General features: G+C 40.3%; 1 protein-coding gene across 3 annotated transcripts; it reads left to right on the top strand.

Moving 5' to 3' along the window:
* Nucleotides 1-1,666: 1,666 nt before the first annotated feature.
* Nucleotides 1,667-13,199, top strand: LOC127220196 (zinc finger protein 431-like). Of its 3 annotated transcripts, none has more exons than XM_051181911.1 (4): nucleotides 1,667-1,729; nucleotides 10,506-10,632; nucleotides 10,836-10,896; nucleotides 11,990-13,199. In XM_051181911.1, exons 1-4 carry the CDS (start codon nucleotides 1,727-1,729, stop codon nucleotides 13,029-13,031), a joined length of 1,233 nt encoding a protein of 410 aa, XP_051037868.1. In that variant the 5' UTR covers nucleotides 1,667-1,726; the 3' UTR covers nucleotides 13,032-13,199. The 3 variants fall into 3 exon arrangements, with proteins under 3 accessions (XP_051037868.1, XP_051037869.1, XP_051037867.1); XM_051181912.1 differs by having other exon boundaries at nucleotides 1,678-1,793; XM_051181910.1 differs by lacking the exon at nucleotides 1,667-1,729 and adding an exon at nucleotides 10,208-10,328.
* The last annotated feature ends 8,063 nt before the right edge of the window (nucleotides 13,200-21,262 follow it).

Raw genomic sequence — 21,262 nt, forward strand, 5'->3', positions numbered from 1 at the left:
AAAGTGGAAGTCTCGATGGGCAGTGGTGACACACACCAGCACTTGGGAGGCAGAGGCAGGCAGATCTCTGTGAGTTAGAGGCCAGCCTGGTCTACAAGAGCTAGTTCCAGGACAGGCTCCAAAGATACACAGAGAAACCCTGTCTCCAAACACCCAACGGGGAAAAATTGAATTCTCTGCAGTATTGTCACAGCTGAGACTGACAGCAGGCAGGCCTCTTAAAAATGAACTAATTCTGGTGCTGTATGAAAGCAACTATATCCCTCCTCTAAGCCAGGATGCTCAGAAGCAAAGTCAGCTATATGTTGAGGTTAGAATAGCTTAGCAAGTCTTTTCATCTAAGAAAAGCATCCACAGCTCTGATAGGTGACATTTCCTTGATGCTTTCTTGTGCTCTCTGCCCTTTATAGGTGTGAGAATTGTGGCAACAGCACACATTTTAAATGTGTTGATGCATCTTTTAAATGTAAAGCATAATGTATGATCTAAAAGATGATTTCATCTGCCTGAATGTCTAGACTTGCAATCTTCTGTCCCCATTTAAATTGTTCAGTGTATATCCTGGGCCCTAAAAGACACTTAAGGATGACAGCATATGTGGAATGCAAAATCTGTTCTAGGCTGCTTCCTCTTTTAGTATTGACCAAAACTGTATGCATTCGGTTATTAAAGAGATTCTTATTCACTAAAATTTTAAGTATTTAAAGTGAATTCTCCCTGGGAAAACATGTTAATTCTAGACAGCTGTATCTGCAGCCTTTTAGAAAAGTGTTTCTAAGACAAGTTCTCCTATGTGATCAATAACAATATTCATATAAAGATAAATTCATATAAAGATAAACATTTGCATCCCAGCATCTAACTGTCTTGGTTAACATACTATTTATCTCTGTGTTATTTTAGAGGTTGCTCTCTCCCTTAACTAAATTCTCCTTTCTGTGACTTACTAGCTCCTAAGGATTGGTAAATCCTTTATATCACTAATTCTATCTACTCTTCTGCATCACAGCGTAGTATAGAGTGCTACATGAGATGCTACATGACACCTAAATGTCTAATGTGAAGTGCAGAACTTCCAGGGATACTTGATAAACTAGGCCTCACTGAGTTTGGAAACCTGACTAGGCCTCGGAAAGTTTCTCTATGGCACTGAGCGAAAACAGAGCTCTTTCTCTGAATCTGGGAATATGCTTGGGATGGGTTATTTTATTTCCTTAGAACACATGGTGCTGTGGTTATCAGTCCCATGGCCACTGTAGACTTTGTAAGGTTCTTGAGGTACCCTGTGTTCCCCTTGTGCAACATCTTCTGGTAGTCTCTTCCTGGATCTGCATACTTCTTTTTAAAACCGACCCATTGATTTATATTAGCCAGAGAGCTATTACATCTTGTGCCAATCTCCAGTCAATGTGGGATAGGTCTGAGCTTAGTGTGGAAGCCAGGACTGAGACCCTCTGTGTTATGTCTCTCCCTCCCCCTCCCCCCGGAATTGTTCCTGTCACTCGGGCCTCGCTAGCCAATCAGGACCTCCAGAAGACCCATCAGTCAGATGGGAGGGTTCTTCCGCTGCCAGACTTGTGGCTCAGCCCCTCCCACTGCGGAAGTCGGAAGCTACCCTCTTGGCTGTCTCCTCGGCTGTGGGGATTGGGTGTGTGGATTAGGAAACGGTTCATTCCTGAGCGTGAGCGAGGGGCTGCTGTTCCCAGGCGCGGAGGAGTGGCCGGCCATGGTGAGCAAGGGGCCGCTGTCCCGACTGGGAGGAGCGGCCGGCTGAGCCGCGGGAGCCCGGTGTGGTGGGTCCTTCCCGGGGCTGGGTGGAAGCCAATGGCCAGACGCAGACTTCAGCGTGGCCCTGCCCGGCCCGTGTGGCCCTGCCCGGCACAGCGTGGTCCGTGTAAGCCTGTGGGGCTGGCGGCAGCCTCTGAATAACTCCTCTACACGGGCTGCGTCTGAGCAGGGCGTTGGGAGCGCGACCGTGCTTAGCAATATCCTTCGGGGTCACGGTGAAGTGCTGGCGCCGTGCTTGTACTGTCCCTATGAGAGCCCTGGTCTCTCTAGTATGCACTTTTTTTTTTTTTTTTTTTTTTTTTCTGCGAGACAAGTTTTCTCTGTTTAACAGCGCTGGCTGCTCTGGAACTCACTTTGTAGACCAGGCAGGCATGGATCCACCTGCCTCTGCCTCCCAAGTGCTGGGATTAAAGGCCTGTACCACCACCGCCCAGCACTTTTAACGTTAATATTTAGGATTAGGATCCGTCTGGAGTTAATTGTGTCGATTATAAATGGCATCTCGTGTGTAGAGTAGCACTCCACTACCCCACTGCCAAACTGTGATGTACAAGAGTAGACTTGATGGTATAAAATTGGTGGTTTAAGGATTTCCCAATTCTTAGGAGACATTAACTCACAAGTAGAATTTAGATAAGGGAGGGCTGACTTTCAAATACCTTAAAGATAAGTAGTTTGCAAACCAAGCCTGTTAGAGATTAGTATCATAATGTGTAAGTGTTTGATCCCCAGGATTAACCAGCCTTTAAGCTACATTCCCATAACAAAGGAGACAACCCTGATTTATCAGCAGCTCCCCCCCACCCCCATCAAAGAATAGGCCTCTGACATGCCGCTCAAGGGGCCATTACAGAGTCACAACCAACGTTAAGTCCTGGTGTGCCATAAAGGTACATTAATTCTAGAACAGCTGCATCTCCCGCCTTTTTGAAAGGCTGTTTTGAGTCAAGGTTTCCTGTGTTTATAAAGGTGAACTTGAACCCTGTCTGTAGCCCCACAGGGCATTGCCCTTGGTATACCCCTGACTAGCCACACTAAATTCCTAGATTACAAGTCTGTAGCACCACAGAGTTCTAAAATGACCAGTCTGAGTCACACAATGGACTGTCCATTGCAGTAACAGGAAAAGGGTTTGTGTGTGGAGCATGGCTTCTCCCTTCAGACTAGAAGAGAAGGAACAGTGTACTGTGTACACTGCAGGGAAAACAGACTAGACAATAGCTAGATCAGAGACTGAAGTTTGAGGCAGGCACTGAGCTGCAGGGGTGTCCATCATGAAGAAGGACCTGATGGGACAGGGTGAGTGACTTTCTGTGGAATTTCCCTGCATGTATAAATCCTTCAGTGTGAATAAAGACAGATAGAATTGGTGGGTGTACAGTTTAGGGAGGATAGCTTAAACTACTGAGTACTCAGTTTCCAGTTAGGGCACTCTCCTATGCAAATATGGGCAGTCCTGGGTGACACAGTTAAGTTGGATCAGAAGTTTGAGACACAGGCCACTAGCTGTAAATCTGTGTCAGCTTACAGCTCTCAGCAGCTAACATTTTACATGGGACAAAGTCATACAATGTGTTATTAATGCCATTCTCTCTACCAGGGAAGTGCCTACTCTGTTGTTTCAAAGTCAGTATAGCAGACTGTTCTTCCAGTTGTTTTTATCATTTTAAAAATGCAAAATTTTGATATTTTTTAAACTTCAATTTCTTAAAATGTATTATTGCTCTAAGCTCTATTTGTTTCAATTTTTCAGTGTTTGCTGGTCACTAAGAATTTCATTCCATTTTTTCTTAAGTGACATTTATTTGTTTATTTATATCAGTTTAGAGGAGTGGTTCTCAATGTGGGGTAGTGGAGGCAGCCTTTTGGAGGATCAAATAACCCTGCCACTGGAGTTGCCTAAGATCATTGGAAAACACAGATATTGACATTACAATTCATAGCAGTGGCAAAAGTATAGTTATGAAGTAGCAGTGTAAATAATTTTATAGTTAGGGGGTCACCATAACATGAGAAACTGTATTAAAGGGTTAACACATTAGGAAGTTTGAGGATCACTGGTTTAGATAATGTCTTCTGTAGCTCAGGCTTGCCTCACACTATGTAATTGAGAATTGCTTTGAACACCTAATCCTGTCTCTGCTGCCCATGGCTATGAAGATGCTTCAAGTCTGGGACTTGACTGGTCAGTGAGAAAGAAAAATAGACCAGTGAATGAGTGTTCAATCTGTCTGGATTTTATTGGGAGCTTACAAACGAAGAGGGACCTGTGTAAAATTTGGGGGTCTCTTTGGCTGCCTGGTACAGGGGCTTGGCAGTAATGGGAAAGTTAGGGATCCAGTGATGGAAGAGTTCCATCAGGACCAGAAATGAGAGAGTCAGATCCTTGGTGGCCAGAGGCTATAAATCCCACAGGACTTGGACTCTGTCAGAGGTGAGGGTCTTAGACCCCAGGATGAGTTGAATGCCCACACCACAGAGAGCATAGCTGAGCCTTAGATGGACAAACATGACATCCCAGGAAGCTAAGGTAGTCTAGAAGCAAAAACACAGGCAAGGAGGAGCTACAGAGAAGGGGGTCATCTACATATTAGAGGAGCATGCTAGGACTGGGGTCAAAGGTGGAAAGATTCCAAGCCAAGGCTTGGCCAGAGTAATGAGGTTTGTCCCTCAAACACTGATGGACAATAGTCCATGTAAGCTGTCTAGAGGACCAGTGAGAATCCTCCCAGATGAAGGCAAAGAGGAAGTATGAGTCAGAGTGTAAAGGCATAGTGAAAAAGATAATTTTCAGGTCCGGGACAGTAAAATGGGGGGTTGCAGGGAATATGTAAGAAAGGAGGTTGTGTGAGTTGTTAATTAACCACTGGATTTTTTGAAATAACTGCATCATTGATGAGGCACTGGAATGCTTACATGCAAGAAGAATGGGAGTGTTGTGGGGTGAGATGAGCAGAAGTGGAGGTCCCTGAGATAAAAGGTGGTCAATAATAGACCGAAGGCCTCTGTGATGGCTTTTAGAAATGGGAAACTGGGATCTGGAAGGGAAGGAGGAGGAGTCGTTATGGTGAACTAGACCTGGCTGATAGTGAATAGCAAACACTGTGGTAGAGATATCCCATACTTGGGGATCTACTGGAGTCAGGAGGGTAGGGACAGGACATTTTGGGGTAGGAACCTCTGAGGCTATTAAAGGGAGAAGATGGGAGTCAGGGGAGAGTATGGGGGTCAAGGTGAATGTGGCCTCAGAGCAGCTGAGAATATCATAACCAAGTAGATGTATAGGGCATGTAGATGTGACTAGAAAAGAATATGAGAAGAATCATCCTGTAAGAATGCAGGGAAATGACAGGGTCTCAAGTGGAAAGGAAGGGGGTCCCATCTACCCCAGTGCAGAAATTGGCAAGGGAACTGGGACCCGAGTGAGATATTAAAGCAGAATAGGTAGGTCCTGTGTCCACTAGAAAGGTGATAGACCTATCCACTACCTGGAACTTTATCCTAGGCTCAGCAAGGGCAATGGGAGAAGAGGTCACTATGTCTAGGTGCCATTGGTCCTCCACCAGGCTGCAGAGCTTGAGGCGGGAAGAGTCTAGGTTGCCAGTGTCAGTGAGGCTGGATCTCCATGGCATGGCATAGAGGATGAGCCCATGTGGGAGCATTCTGATCTCCAGGGCCAGGCTGTTGGCAGATGGGGCATGGCCTCATCAGTGACTGAGGATCTTGGCAGTACCTTGACCAGTGCTTCCTGGCCACATTTGAAGCAGGCTCCTGGTAGAGTTGACTTGGGCTGGGCTTAGGCTAGATGGAGCCTTGTAGAATTCCCTTGTGAGAGTGCTGATGGCCTCAAGGCAGCTGGCAAGCATGGAGAGACCGGGGAGACCAGACGCCTGCCGCACTCCCCGTAAGGAGACCACGTGGAAATACATAGAAATGGGTTAATAATTAAGACAGAGCTAGCCGATAAGAAACAAGTAACTGGCCAACAGAATTGTATCTAATACAGAGTCTCGGTGTGTTAATTGGGGTTGGCGCAGCGGAGGGCGGAAAAACCATACTCTTTACACAAGTATATTAAATCATGGTCTCTTATAAACAGTTTAGAAAAAATGCTGGATTTTCATCAGCTTTCTTTGTAATTTCTCAGAGCTTACCAAAATTAACTTGTCTGAGACCATGTCCATACCCTGAAGGAGGCAACAGACCATGAGGTACCTCCTCTGGCGGCTGTTCTGATCTGGCTGATAGTCTCAGTAGGGTTTTGTAACTGGCTCTGCCATGCCACAACAACTGTATTGTCTGATAGGTGAATTCAGTCTGCATGTTGTCTGGCTGCTGCCTGAACTCAACCCGTTCCTCAGCAGTGAGAGTGGGGAGGCCTGGATGACATAGAGGTTGTGCCAGGTCAGGTCATAGGCTTGGAACAGATGATCAAACTCCTTTATATAAACAGAAGGATTAACAGAAAAGGAACCCAACTACTTTTCTGTCTGTGAGAGATCCTGAAGGGAGAAGTGGGTGTAGACTCCAACAGTTCCATTGGTTCTAGACACCTCTCAGAGAGGGTAGAGGAGGACAGGAAGCCACTGAGACCTGGTACGAGAAGAGATCAGAGAGTATTCCAGAGGGGTATGCCAGTATATGGAAGGGGAGCAGGGTGTGGCATTGAATGATAGGGAGGAGCAGTAGGAGAGAGATGGGGAGAGGAAGGTGGGTGAAGAGGAGAAATTTGGTCCTCGACCTTTGTCCTGGAGAGGAAAAGAGGGGAAGAGTAGATAGATGAATAGATCATGTAGCTTTGTAGAAGGAGGATGGGTAGGCAGGGTTCAGAGGACTGGGGGAGGTCAGGGCAGAATGTTCAGGGTTCCAGTTCCCAGATAAACAGGAATCTGGAGGTACCTGAGCATTGATTTTTTTTTTTTTTTCAAAGAACCAATTCTTTGTTTCATTAATTCTTTGTAGTGTTTGTTCTCTGTTTTTTTATTTTATTGATTTTAGCCCTTACTTGGATCGTTTCTTGCTGTCTCCTTTCTGGTATGCTTACTTTGTAGTGGGAAATTTTGTACCTGGTGTAAACGCCGGAGTGATTGCTCACCTAGTCTTTGTAGTAATCTTTGAAAAGTGATGTAAGATTGTTTCCTTTGTTTTCATATGTGGAGTTAATCTCCTTGGTTTGGAATTTTTCCTTCTAGCACCTTCATGGGATATCTTATTTTCTCTATTTGTTATGAATGTAAATTTTCTGGGCATTGTAATCTGGACTGGGATCTGTGGCTTCTTAGAGTCTGCAGCACATGTGTCCAAAGCCCTTCTGACTTTTACAGTCTCCATTGAGAAGTCAGGTATAATTGTCATGGGTCTACCTTTGTATGTTTCTTGGTATTTTTCCTTTGCAGGTTTTAATATTCTTACTTGTATGTTTAGTGTTTTCATCATTATGTGGCAAGGGGACTTTCCTTTCTGTTCCAATCTTGTTGGTGTAGTTGGTGTTTTATATGCTTCCTGTACCTTGAAAGGTACCTCCTTATGTTAGGAAAATTTTCTTCTATGATTTTGTTGACAATATTTTCTGGACCTTTGAGCTGGGATCCTTCTCCTACCTTGATCTATGTTCATAGTTTCCCAGATTTCCTGGATACTTTGTGTCAGGGATTTTTTAGATTTGACATTTTCCTTGAGTGATGTATGAGACTTTCCCTCCCATGTCTGTATTCAGTTGGTAAAGCTTGCCTCTGCAGTTCTTTGTAGTCTTAAATGTTTCATTTCCAGGATTTCCTCACTTTGTGTTTTCTTTTTTGCTTCTATTTCCATTTGCAGGTCTTGTACATTATTTGTTTCCTTCAATTGTGTGTTTTTTATTGACTTTATTTAAGGGATTTATTGGTTTCCTGGATATATAGATATATAATTTTTGAGGGTTTTTTTTTATTTCCTCAATTGTTTTTGTTTTCCTTGATTTCTTTAAGGGATTTATTATCTCTTCTTTAAGGGAAATATATATGTATGTATGTATATATATGTATGTACACACACACACAAACACACACACATATACATACATACATATAAATAGTTGGTTTTAAGGTCTTTTTCTTGTACTTCACATATGTTGGAATATTCAGGACCTGATATGGTAGAATAGCTGGGCTCTGGTGGGGATATATTACCCTGGCTGTTATTTTCATAAGCTGGCATCTAGGCATCTCATTTTGGGGTGATTATAGATTTAGGTGCTGCTTTCTGGGTGTGTGTTGGTTGGGTGGCAATTTGGGGGTGGGGGTTGTTGTCTCTCTGGATTTTCAGAGTATGTGTTGGCTGAGCCTTGTCTTCTGTATAGCTTCCTTGGCTGGTGTGTTCATGGGGGGATGTTTTGCTGCTGTTGGAGGCTGGGGGAAAGGGAGGCCAGGGGAAGATTTCAGGGAGCCACAAGAGTGGAGAGAGGAAGCTGCCTCTAGGATTCTATTCTAGTTCAGGGGCAACTGTGAGAATTGTGTCTGTGGTGATAGTAGAGTAGATCTTTGGGCAGCCTACCTAGTCTTCTGGCAGGCATGACCTGTGGTAGAGCTGGGAGTGTCTGCCCAAGTTCAGGGCTGTGGCACAGATGTGGGGGTGGGAAGGGAATGGGTAGTAGGGATGGTCTGTGAGACCTATAGGTATGGATAGGGGAGGGGAAACTGTAATTTGTGTATTACAGCACTAGGAGCAAATCTTGAGTATTGTGTCTCTGGTAACAGTTGCAAATGTCCTTGGGCAGCAGCCTACCTCGTCTTGTACCCAATATCTTAATACTGAATCATCAGATTCACAGGCATCATTTTTATGTTCCTTTATTTAGATTTTTATTGTTGTTAATCTGTGAAAGACTTTCAATTGACTGGATAAAAAGTACTATGTAGGCTCAGCAGGTCACTCATCAAGTATTCTTGGGGTTGACCTGAGTTCAGAAACCAGCACCCAAGTCAGGAGGCTTAAAATCACCCACTACTCTAGATCCAGGGAATATGACATCTTCTCTGATGTCACCTGTATATACATGGAAGGCATTCTTTCTCACACACACAAACATACATATAAAGATGAACATAGATTTGTTTTCAAAAGTGCTTGTGACTTTTATAAAGCAATTAGAGCAAAACAAATTGCTTTAGGTGTACAATACAAATCATACATTAATTATTTCTTTAAAAATCTGTTACCATGCATTTGGTTTTTAAACATTTACATTTCCACACTCTGTTGCAAACTTAAATCCAATCTTCAATCATTGGGAACAAAGTAGTTTCTAAGTAATCCTAACAAACATCATTTTCTTTTTCATAATGGAATGGCATATTTTAGGTAGTTACAACTATTTTCTACAATGTTGAAACATCAGAAGCTTCAAGTAAATCTCCCCAATTTTGGTAAAACGGCCCTCCTTGATAAACTCATTGTCTGTTTTTGGCAAAGGAAAAAACCAGAGTGCATAGGGTGAGTGCTGGCCAGTGATTTCTTTGATTTTGATTTTTGGTTAAAATCTTATACTTCTTGTTTAAGGGACCATGTTAAATTTGTAATAAGTCTTTGTGTCTTCCTTTATCAGTGGTGCCCCCTGTGTTATGTGGTTTTGTTAATTATAGTCTAATTATATTGTTGTTTCTCTGGAAAATGACAAACCTTCATTTATTTTTGTATTCTAAAATTTTACTATATTATGCTGTGAATTCCTTGAGTTTTTGTTGGTTTTGGGACTTTCTGTGGAGAAACAATTTCAGCTTTATTTTTCTTGATGTTAAAGGCTTTCCTCTCTTCATGATGCATCCATCTTTTCCAGGTGTTACACTCATCAATGTTGGGTTTCTGCTGCTTTATGTGATTGCTACGATTAACACATTGGTTTTGGGCTTTTAAAACCTTCTCATATATTTCATATATTATTGTCTCTCTATCCTGTTTAGGTTCAGTTGTCAACATTTCGAGCCTACAGTCATCTGAGTGAGCCTCAATTGAGCATGTGCCCCTAGAAGAATGACTGGTTGCTATTTCTTTGAGAGATTGTGTTGATTGATGATTGATGAGAGAAGACTCTTCCAGTGAGGCTGATAATATTCCTAAGCAAGTGGGCCTGGGCTCAGTAAGAAAACTAGGTGATCAAGAGACAGTGACCAAACAAAAGAGAAAGTCGGGAAACAATGTTTGCCATTGTTTTTTGCCTTCATTTTCTAGCTCAAGTTTCTAGCCTAAGCTTTCAAAATTATGGACTATTATCTGGCAGAATCAGTCAAGTAAACCTGTTCATTACCTGAGATGTTTTTGGTTAGAGGATTTAATCACAGAATCAGAGAAGCAAAATATGGCACAACAAAAGAGATTTTGTTGCTAGGAAGAACCTGGGATTGTTGTCTTTTGAGAAATGTGGAAGATAACCAGACTTTAAATAGCAAAAGCCATAGAAAGCTGTACAGATAGCTTACTTGGCTGTTCTTGTAGGACCAGGAAGATGTGAATGTTGAGAGTAATGCAGACAGAGGATTTCATCAAAGGATGCAGAAATGACAGAGGTGGACCTCCTTTTTCAGTTTCCTTCTATACTGACTTTGTGATTACATTAGAACTTATATGTTATGGAATAAGTCTGGGAAGCACCAGAAATACATGAATATATTTTCAACGAAATATACATTTACAACACTATTACTATCACACTTTCTGTTGTGCACATGTATGGGATATTTTAGAATGCAGTTACCTATGATGATGTGAATGTCACCTTCACTCGGGAAGAGTGGGCTTTGCTGGATCCTTTCCAGAAGAATCTCTACAAAGATGTGATGCTAGAGACCTACAGGAACCTCACCGCTGTAGGTAAGACTGAATTTTCCTTCATTTTTTAAAATAGGAGACAACTGTTTCTTGGTTGTTGGTGTTTCTTCTATAATTTTGATTGAGAAAGGAAGAATGTGTTGCATAAAACTATATATAAAGTTCTAAGATTCATTGGAAATAATAACTTAAATTTTATATAATTTCCAGTAATATATCATGCATTTCCTTGTACTATATTTTAGGCTACAATTGGAAAGACCATAATATTGAAGAACATTATCAAAGTTCTAGAAGACATGGAAGGTAATTTTTATGTGCAAGTGGATGCGAATGTGCCTCTGAAAAATTTTAACGTGGCCTGGAAGTTTTAAGGGAAAGCAACAGAATAAATAAGCACAGCCTTTAGATTATTAATAATTACAAAATGCTCACAAAGTCATGTACTTCAATGTCAGGGGGCCAATTTGTATTTGTAAGTCATTCTTTTAAGAAAGAAGACAAGGAAACAATGCCTTTACAGACCGATATCACCATTTGAATCATAATCCTATGAGAACTATGCTATAAAACTGCCAATCAGTTTAGTTTCATACCACTCAGATGCTGCTAAAGGTATACACATTGAGTAGGTGGTAAGTACATGTCCAAAATCTTCTAATAACTCAATAGCCCATAGTAAAGCTGGTGTTGCTCATATACTTGTAGTGACTTTGCTAACTTTAATGAGAGGGGAAGTTTATGAGGTCCAAGAAGGGCCTATATCACATTTCTGTGAGGAATAGAAACTCAAACTGTGTGAATGCAATGTGGAAAACTTTTGTTATTCTTCCCTTACAAGGTACATCATATGTCACTCTGGATGCAAGTCATATGAACAAAGGGATATGGAAAAGAGTAATCTCTTTCCCAGAGCAATTAGAAGTTATGTATTAGTACTTACGATCTGATAAAACCTTAAGATCTGATTCCTCTCTGCAATTAGAATTGTAAAAAGGAGTTCTTGATCTAAATAGTAAAAATCCAGAGTCAGATATAGAGGACAATGCTGAGAGATCAGAGAGAAGGAGCAAGCCACAGCCAGCTTTACCTCCTTAGCCACTCAGCAGACAAGAGAGCAAGTTCCTGTTTATTTTTGCTCAAATCCTCTCTCTTAACTTCCTGTCTGTACCCAGCCATCTCACTTCCTGTTTCTGCCCAGCTATCTCACTTCCTATCTGTCTGTACAGACCTCTACGGTTAGCTAGTGGCAAGCTCCATCCTCTGATCTTCAGACAGACTTTATTTGTACAAGCAAGGTATCACCACACCTAATTGTAAAACTAATTCATTCAGATAAAAGAAATTATGAGTGTAATGTATGTGGTAAAGCTTTTACATGTGCCAATTATCTTTGCAGGCATGAAAGAAGTCTTACTGAAGAAAAACCATGTGAATATACTCAATGTGACAAAGCCCTTCCATCTCATAGTCATCTTCAAATGCATGAAATAATTCCTAGAGGAAGAAAACGCAATGAATGTAATCAGTGTGGTAGAACCTTTGCAAATCACAGTTATCTCCGAATACATAAAAGAACACATACAGGAGAGAAACCCTGTGAGTGTGATCAGTGTGGTAAAGCCTTTGCACATCTTAGCAGCCTCCAGAGACATAAAAGAACACATAGTGGAGAAAAACCCTACAGATGTAATCAATGTGATAAAGCCTTTTCACAACCTACTAGTCTCCAAATACATATAAGAACACATACAGGAGAGAAGCCCTATGTATGTTATCAGTGTGGTAAAGCCTTTTCACAGCACAATATTCTTCGTGTACATAAAAGAACACATACTGGAGAGAAACCCTACAAATGTAATGAATGTGGTGAAGGCTTTGCACGCCACAGTCACCTTCAAAAACATGAAAGAATTCATACTGGAGAGAAATTCTACAAATGTAATGAATGTGGTGAAGCCTTTGCACGTCACAATTATCTTCAAAGGCATAAAAGAATTCATACTAGAGAGAAACCATATGAATGCACTCAATGTGGTAAGACCTTTGCACAAAATAGTTACCTCCGAGTACATGAAAGAACACATACTGGAGAGAAACCCTATGAATGTAGTCAGTGTGGTAAAGCTTTTGCACGTAACGCTAGTCTCCGAATACATAAAAAAATACACAGTGGAGAGAAACCCTATAAATGTGATCAGTGTGATAAAGCCTTTTCAGAACACAGCTATCTCCGAATACATATAAGAAGACATACTGGAGAGAAACCCTACCAGTGTACTCAATGTGATAAAACATTTGCACATCACAGAAGTCTCCAAATACATAAAAGAACACATACTGAAGGAAACCCTGTGAATGCAAGTAATGTGGTCAAGCCTTTGCATGTGACAGTAGTCTTTGAAGTCATGACAAAAAATCATACTGGAGAGAATCCCTAAAAATGTAGTCAGTGTGGCAAAGTCATTCATTGCACTTTGTGGGTCTTTATACAAGAGTAAAACCTTTAGTGTGTAATCAGTATGTTACAGACTTTGCATCTAATAGTAATCTTTGAGATCCTGAAAGAACTTCTACAAAGGGAAACTGATTGCAAAAGATTTGGAGAGGAGGAAAAAAAAGGGGGGGGGGACTGATTGCAAAAGATTTGGAGAGGAGGAAAAAAAAAACTTTAGCCAAAACATTTATATTCAGCTAAACATTATTTTTTTTTATTCTGAAGAAAAAAAAAATCTGACAAGTATCAACAATCTATTTATTCAAGCGTGGCTGATGCACTTCTTTATTTGCTCCTGTAAACTTGTGGACAAAAACCCTATGAATTTAAACTATGGTCACCCTTGTAGATTTCTCACTTCAATTACATGAAATAATTCATACAGATGTAAGACTTCATGGATGTGGTGGCCCTATCCACTCCAAGTCTTCATAGTCTTTATTCTTTCATTCTTACCTTTTTTTTTTTTTTTTACAATTACTGTCAGTGACAGCACCATGCAGGACCCCATTTGGTTGACCTCACTTGGACCTTAAAGCTCCTCAGTCCCCACACTGTCATTCCTGTCACCTTTCTGCCTGTTAGGAATAAGGATATTCCAAAGAGACATCTCTCCCTTTGGTTAACAACTAAGGAAACAGTGGACCCCCATAAAATTCTGATTTCCCAGAAATCTCATTCTGGGCAAAGACTGAGTCCTCCAGAAGAAAACTTTTCTCCTAAAGACACATTTCTTATCTGAATTCCTTGCATTGAAAAAAGCTGAGAATAGGGGAGGGATTTATGGATGGAAAAAATTATCTTTTGCTGTCTATATAAACCTGTTCTCCAAGGATCAGTTGGTTACCTTATATCTTCACTGTTATAAATTGGTCACACTGAATAAATATGCTTTCAGTTTTTCTTAATAGGTTTTTTCTATTATTTCTTTTTTATTATGATTATTATTTTAAGGGAGTAGACTCACTGTGAATGTCTTGCTTGCCTGGAACTCACTCTATAGACTAGGCTGTCCTAGGACATCAGGGAGATCTATCCACCTTGCCTTCAGAGTGTCTGCATTACAGTGGACATGTCACAACAGGTTAACTTGGTTCTTTTAATTGGCCTAATAAAGATGAGTGGCTGAACCTGGCTGGTTATGGTAGCCATAAGACAGGCTCTGGTCCTAACTCCAGTAACAGAAGAAGGCTCTCATCAAATGCAGCCTTCCTGATTTAAAGTCCATTGTCTTCTACCTATGGGCAATATTATTTTTCTCTATCATTGAATCTGTTCTAATTCATCAAAAGACTAATTCAGAGTTCTGTCTTTATTCTACAGATAAAACCCAGGCTCACAGAGGTTAAGTGGTTTTTGAATACAGATAAGTGTAACTGCTCATCTTACTCATCCTGTCATTCTAACACCTCACTAAATAAAGCTAAAGCTACCTGAGCCAGGCATGGTGGCACAGGCCTGTAACCATGGTACTTAGAAAGTGGAGGCAGCATTTCAGAATTTCAAAGTCATCCAAAGAAAATGGTCAATGGGGTATGGTTGAAGGCCCACAGAACCCAGGGAGACTTTGATTGGCTTGGGCCAATGTCCATAGTCTTCCCTGAAGCACCGGCTGAAGTGCTCCATGGCACCAGCAAGTGTTAGCTGAGGTATTTGCCACTCAAAGTTTTCTGATTTTAATAATATCGTCCTGTCCAAGGCAGCCTAGGTTTTTTCAGGGTCAGACTCCTGTTGCTCATTAAAGAGTGGAATTCTGCAGGTGGGAGAATTAGCCTCAGGCAGGGATAAGATCCCTAATTGCTTGTCCAATTCAATGTGTTCAGCCCAGAAACCATATACACACAACCAACAGAAATGGGTTCGGCAGGAAAGGATGGAAAGAGAATAAGGAAGAACGTAATGTGATATTTTAATTAAAATATGAAAATAAATATTAAATAAAAATTGGCTAGAGAGACAGCAGTTAAGACAGTTGGTGATGTTCAGCCATCACAGGTTCCATTCCCAGAAGCCTGGTAACTCCTGTAACATTGCTCCCAAGGCATCTGATGCCCTCTTCTGTCCTCTGCAAGTACTGTGCACAGGCACATACAGGCAAACACCCTTATACATATAATAAACTCAAAGCTTAAAAGCTAAAATTTTACTGGCTGGAGAGATGGTTCAGCAGTTAAGATCACCAACTGCTCTTCCAGAGGACCTGGATCCAATTTCCAGTACCCACATGGCAAGTACAATTGTCTGTAATTCAAATTCCTGGGCACCTGACAGCCATGTCAAAATACCAATGCACATAAAATAAAAATGAGTAAATAAAAAGATTTGTTTAAAAAAGAAAATAGAATTCTCTGTGGTGATGTTACAACCCTGAGATAGACAGTGAAAGGCCGAAAATACAGTTTAACTCTCTGATGACCACTAAAAGTTAGAAATTTAGAAAAAGTCCATCAGCATGTATTTAAAAATCACCTAGCTGCATGCAAAGCTCAGGAAAAAAGAAAAACACATGAAATAGCTTGATCACAATGACTGGTTTCTGGATATTATTATTCATAATCACCTAGTTTCTGAAGAATGTTGTTATCCATAACAACAGTCTGGGAACTGTTGTGGGTCATCCTGTCCACAAAGAAAATTAATAACTAAAAGATGGAACTCATAGCAAAAAGGTAAAGACAGAAAACAAGAGCCTCTGCCAATAGATATAGATAACTCCCTGACTGGAAAGTACATTCTCCCAGCCACTCAAGGACAAGGCTACTGAGCCCACTGGTTCTTGAGAAAGAAAACCCCCCTAACCTTGCAGGTGTGCTAAATCTCTGTAACCTAGGAAACCTTACTAACCATTCCAAGTTTTGAACTATCCCATGACCTTGCTTTTAGGCCTAATGAAAATAACAGGCTAGCTTTGAAACTGGCCTTGTTAGCTTTGCTGTAAATCCTATAAAAGCTATCTCAATTCTGCCCTCCAGATCCTCAGTCCTCTACACCTGTGTGGTGTATGACTGTGTACCCCAATGCACTTGGAATAAAAAACTCCTCATGCTATTTGCATCAAGACCGCTTCTCATGAGTGATTTTGGGTGTCACCTTTCTTGCGTGGGAGTGTGAAGGTCCATGCTCTGCAGGTCTTACAACAGCAGTCAGTGCTAGGTAAAATGAACTCTTTTACTGCATGGAAGCAGCTGTGGCCTTCTTCTAAGCCAGCATGCTCAGAGGCAAAAGCAGCCTTATTCTGAGGTTTGCATGGCTTGGCAGTACTGTTCATCTAAAACAGCATCCATAGTGCTGATAAGGGACTTTTCCTTGATCATTTCAGTATTTGTGTTCTCTGTCCTTTGTATATGTTAGAATTATGACATTGATACATTTTTTAAATCTATGTTTTAGATCATATAATCTAAAAGATAGACTTGCAGTCTCTTGTCCCTATTTAACTTGTTCAAAGTATAACCTGGGACCTGAATCTAAAAGAGACTTACTATGGATGACAGCATGTGTGGATGCAAAGTCTGCACTAGGCTGGTTCTGTCACTAGCTGTTGTGGACTGTGATGAAATTATAACAGATGACAGCTAGATGTCCCACTAGATGATCAACTAATCTGATGGAAGAAATTTATAGGCAAGGCTTATGAAAATATTTCCTATAAATACTTAATTCCTGTGTATAAATTTACATGTGCAAAGATAGCTATGATATATCCCCAATACCTGTACTGTAATATGTAATCTCATGTGATATGTATATGTAATCTCATGATTACATCTCAATCTTATGGACACGTATATCTGTGAATGGTCAGGAAGATGATTCTCATTAAGCAGTATAATTTTGATATGTAGAAAATATACTAGGATATGCCTCATAACAAGAGCTAATATTCCACGAAGACTGTAAGACATGCTCTGTTTTGTTATCACTAGCTCAGACTAGCATTAAAAAAAAATTCATCTCAGTTCTAAGACAAGCCACATACAGTTAAATGATCCATAACCTCAAGAGCAAATTCAAAGTAGACTAAATATCTCTTTGAACAAACCATAAGTTAAAAACTGCAGATATGCACAAGGACAGAATTGCAGGAATCTAACCAAGGTTGTTAACAGAGAGGCCTACAACTACTATGCCAGCTTCTCTAGCCAGGCCTGGCTGATGATAGAGATCATCGGCTACTCCCTGTTAAATTTCTTAGCAATTAACACCCTACACAAACTTCCAACCTCAGTTTATGGTACAAAATTCAAGGCTCAGCTAACTAACTATTTAAGTCATAAAATTTAAATAGAGGACAGGAATAACAACCAATTAACCAAGTCCAGAGAGAAACAGCATTACATGGGAAAGGCTTCACAGATGGCCAGAACTACAGAATGCAGCCTGGCCTCACATCCTTAAGAAATTCCCTCCTGTAATTCCCTCCTTGTACTCTGGGGCTACACACAGCATAAGAAAATATATCCTTAGACTTTGGATGCTTCCAATGCCAGCCTTGATGAAGGTGCTGGAATGCCCAGGACTCTTTGCCCCTGCCTATGTGTTGCCGTGGTAAACAGCTATGTCCCTTAGCATTTACTCAAAGAATGCATTGTGACCCTGAGAAGGTAGTTTTGTAACCTTTTATATTACCAAAAGTTAAATATGTATATGTTTGTGAACAGGGAAGCTGAGAAGAATTGGAACTAAAGATTTAGAACTGGAGAATTGGAACCAGGTTGGGGGGGTGGCAAGAAATAAAAAGAACATGATCTTCAGATCATATATTTAAGTCTTTTTCCTTTAGATAAGAAATTTTCCTAAAGGCCTTGCTGCTCTAAGGTTCATGGATAAAGTGTTTCTTTCACTGGCTCTGGATTCAGAGTCAAGGTGCTCAGGGATTGGTTGGTGTCTGCTCAGGTTACACACAGGGCAGAAAGGCATTTTGAGATTTAAAGCTGCAGTGTCCTGGGAATGCTAACTTGAGCTAAAGATAAGAGATTTATGGCATCTCAGGAATGTTGACTTGAACCTAAATTAGGGAATTTACAACATTCCCAGTGTCTTAATGTCCTAGTGTTTAGCACTCTAACAGCATTAGACCAAGAAAAATCCAAAAGTTACAACTTCTGATTTCAGGATGTATGTATGTATGTATGTGTGTATATATAATCCTAGGTTAATTTAAACTGCTTTTCCTCTGCCTGGGAGAATGCAGGGCAAAAGTTCAAAACAGCTATCAGTCTTAATACACTCAGAAGAATAGATTATAAATACACAATTTACTCATTTCTTTGGGCTATTCACTAGTTTAGGTTTAGGACTCCTTTAAAATTCTCTTTAAGATGTCTCTGGAGAGATGGCTCAGAGGTTAAGAGCACTGATTGCTCTTCCAGAGGTCCTGAGTTCAATTCCCAGGACCACATGGTGGCTCACAACCATCTGTAATGAGATTTGGTGCCCTCTTCTGACATGCAGGCGGAACACTATTTATAATAAATAAATAAATAAATAAATAAACAAACAAACCAATCATTTAAAAAAAATGCCTTGTAAGATTACTTCTCAGGATAGGTAATAAAGTAATTGGCTCTTTTCTTTGTAACCACAGTTTGTAGCCTATCAACAAGAGTTGGGTATGAAATAATGCTCTGTCCTTGCTCATTTTATCTGTTACAAGTTTACTGAATTGCATATGAGTTGGCTGGATGACTGTTTTGCATCATTCACTTAGAAGTGGAATTTAGCCAGGCATCAGTGGCTCACATCTTTAATCTCCATGAGTTCGAGGCCAGTCTTGTTCCAGAACAACCTCCAAAGCAATACAGAGAAACCCTGTCTTGAAAAAATAGAAGAAGACAAAAAAGAAAAAAAAATATGAAATGTAACCTTTTTTTTATTTTTGTGACTCCTGTATTATTTGAAAGATTTTGTTGGGATATATGAGTGGTGAAAGGGGAGAATCAAGATAGAACAGCAAAAGAACAGAAAGAGAAGGAGCTAAAATGGGCTGGAAAGAAAACATCAAAAGCAAATATTAAGTTAGAAAGAACACAGAAGAGAGAACAGCATGAGAGAATAAAGAAGGGAACCATCAGGTAAGTGCTTGAGTGTCTTCCCAAATTCTCAGAGGAAAAAAGCTTAGCATGCTAACTCCATGAACTTCTTTCAAGACCCTGTGTTATTGGTGACTGGCTCTCAAGACAGGAGTTTTGATTTCCCAGGAGCCCACATTTAAGAGGTTAGATATACAAAAGGAACAGTGAATCTTTAATATGTTGGAATTTTTGAAAGAATAAAGGACTTTTAAAAGCTCAACTGTATTATATTGTGATCATATTAAATATTGGAGGTAATGTAAAAAGAAATGTTAAGATTGATGATGACATATTTACCTGTTGACAAAAATATCAATTGTGCTGGCTAGATTTTTTTTGGGGGGGGGGAACAATGCAGAAAATTCATACATAAGATTAGACTGTACAGAAGTGTGTAAGGCAATTTCTTAAATAATGAATGATGTGGGCCCTGTGACCAGGCAATCTCCCCTGCCAAACCTGGATGGAGAGAGATTATTTAATTATTTGCTATCAGCAATATTAAAAGCATGTCAAGAGGCTAGAAAAATGGCTCTGTATTGAAGAGCAGTGGCTGCTCTTTTACAGGACACAGGTTTGATTCCTAGCACCCACAAACTCACAACCAGGTGTAACTTCCATTCAGTGGGATCTAACCCACTTTTCTGGAGTCTGTAAGCACCAGGAATGCATGTAATACATAGACATACATGCAGGCAAAACAACCATATGCATAAAATAAAATTAATACAATAAACAAATATTTTCTCTCCAAAGTTGATTCATTCAGGCAGTTTTTTTTTTCAAACAAATGGGGTGGGGGGACAGAATGGAATTTATTAGAATTTAAACTGGTACCAGAGAAGTGGCTCATAATAGAAAGAATGTGAATTTATGGCTTTTTATGCCTTTAAACAGTTTTGTTAAACTGTTAAGTGAAGGTGTTTGCAAAACACTCAGTGCCATTGAGGATTGAAACTGAGGAGATGTTCTTGTCAAAAAGTAGAAGAGAAAAGCAGGGAGAAATTTTAAAACTAGTACATATGACTTTCTAAAACTTCTGTGTCTTTAAAATACAAAGTATGGTCATTGTAAGCACTCACCAATCAAAGACTTTCCATTTTATGGCATTTGTGACCAAAGAAAAGTGTGTACCTAGTAACTTCCTTCAGCACAGGTTGTGAGATTCACCTTCTCTGGGATGAACTGTGCCTGGATGATAGAAGAGGAAAAACTGACTCTTAGCGTCCACAATCCCATCTACACTGAAAAGCAAACTAACAGTTGCTTGCTTCTCTTCATAGGCATAAGAAAAAGATTCAGATAAAACATGTCATCCCACTGAGTTACCTATAGATGGGTGACTGTGTGGACCTAGTGGGCACAGACAACATCACTTCAGGCAAGTCCATCCTAATATGGCCCATGGGAAATTTTGTGGCCACCTTTTGGTAAGACTTACAGCTTGTACCTGTGTTCATAAAAGACTGAGTTTTTGGAAATAGTGGGTCAACATTATCTTCATAATACACAGGAAGAATATTTTTAAAAAATTGGACTCATGCTATCTTGCATGAGAAGATGTGGCCGTAATATATCCAGAATATCCTGAGTGCAATTATTGAATTCACAGGGCTGTATAGAATACACCTTTTTTGTTTGGACAGCATATACAATCTTCATACTTCTTTTCCTTCTGAAGAGTTCATCACAAGCACCTCACCCCGCTTTTCACTCTCCTCGTCCCTGTTGAAACCTCTAGTCTCACCACAGAGTTCTCTCAACTGGCACAAGTTCTTGCAAGATTATAAACATTCCAACGTCTGTGACTTTGCTCTTTACCTAGGCCAAGCATTTCCATAGACTCTGGGGAAGAAGATTATCTTCATGTCACTCTGAATATTTGCTTTCCCCTTGCTGCTGTCTGAAGATTATGCATCAGGATTGCTTAATGTTTCTCCCATATTGAATATGAGATGTAGTTCTAAATTTAGAAATGTATGAAGTGTTTCTTGAGAGAATTTCCATTAAACTATTCTTTTTGAAGAAATGAAATGTGGACATCATATTGAGAGTAGTTCACATTCAATTAAATATGTACCAGATACTTTCAGTAATACAT

Source organism: Phodopus roborovskii, unplaced genomic scaffold (assembly GCF_943737965.1).
Source record: "Phodopus roborovskii unplaced genomic scaffold, PHOROB, whole genome shotgun sequence".
Lineage (NCBI taxonomy): Eukaryota > Metazoa > Chordata > Mammalia > Rodentia > Cricetidae > Phodopus > Phodopus roborovskii.

Excerpts from the sequence above, each read along its gene's own strand:
- LOC127220196 (XM_051181910.1), top strand. Across the intron at positions 10,633-10,835 it reads CAGGAACCTCACCGCTGTAG|GCTACAATTGGAAAGACCAT; the intron begins GTAAGACTGAAT and ends ACTATATTTTAG. Across the intron at positions 10,897-11,989 it reads AGTTCTAGAAGACATGGAAG|GCATGAAAGAAGTCTTACTG; the intron begins GTAATTTTTATG and ends TTATCTTTGCAG.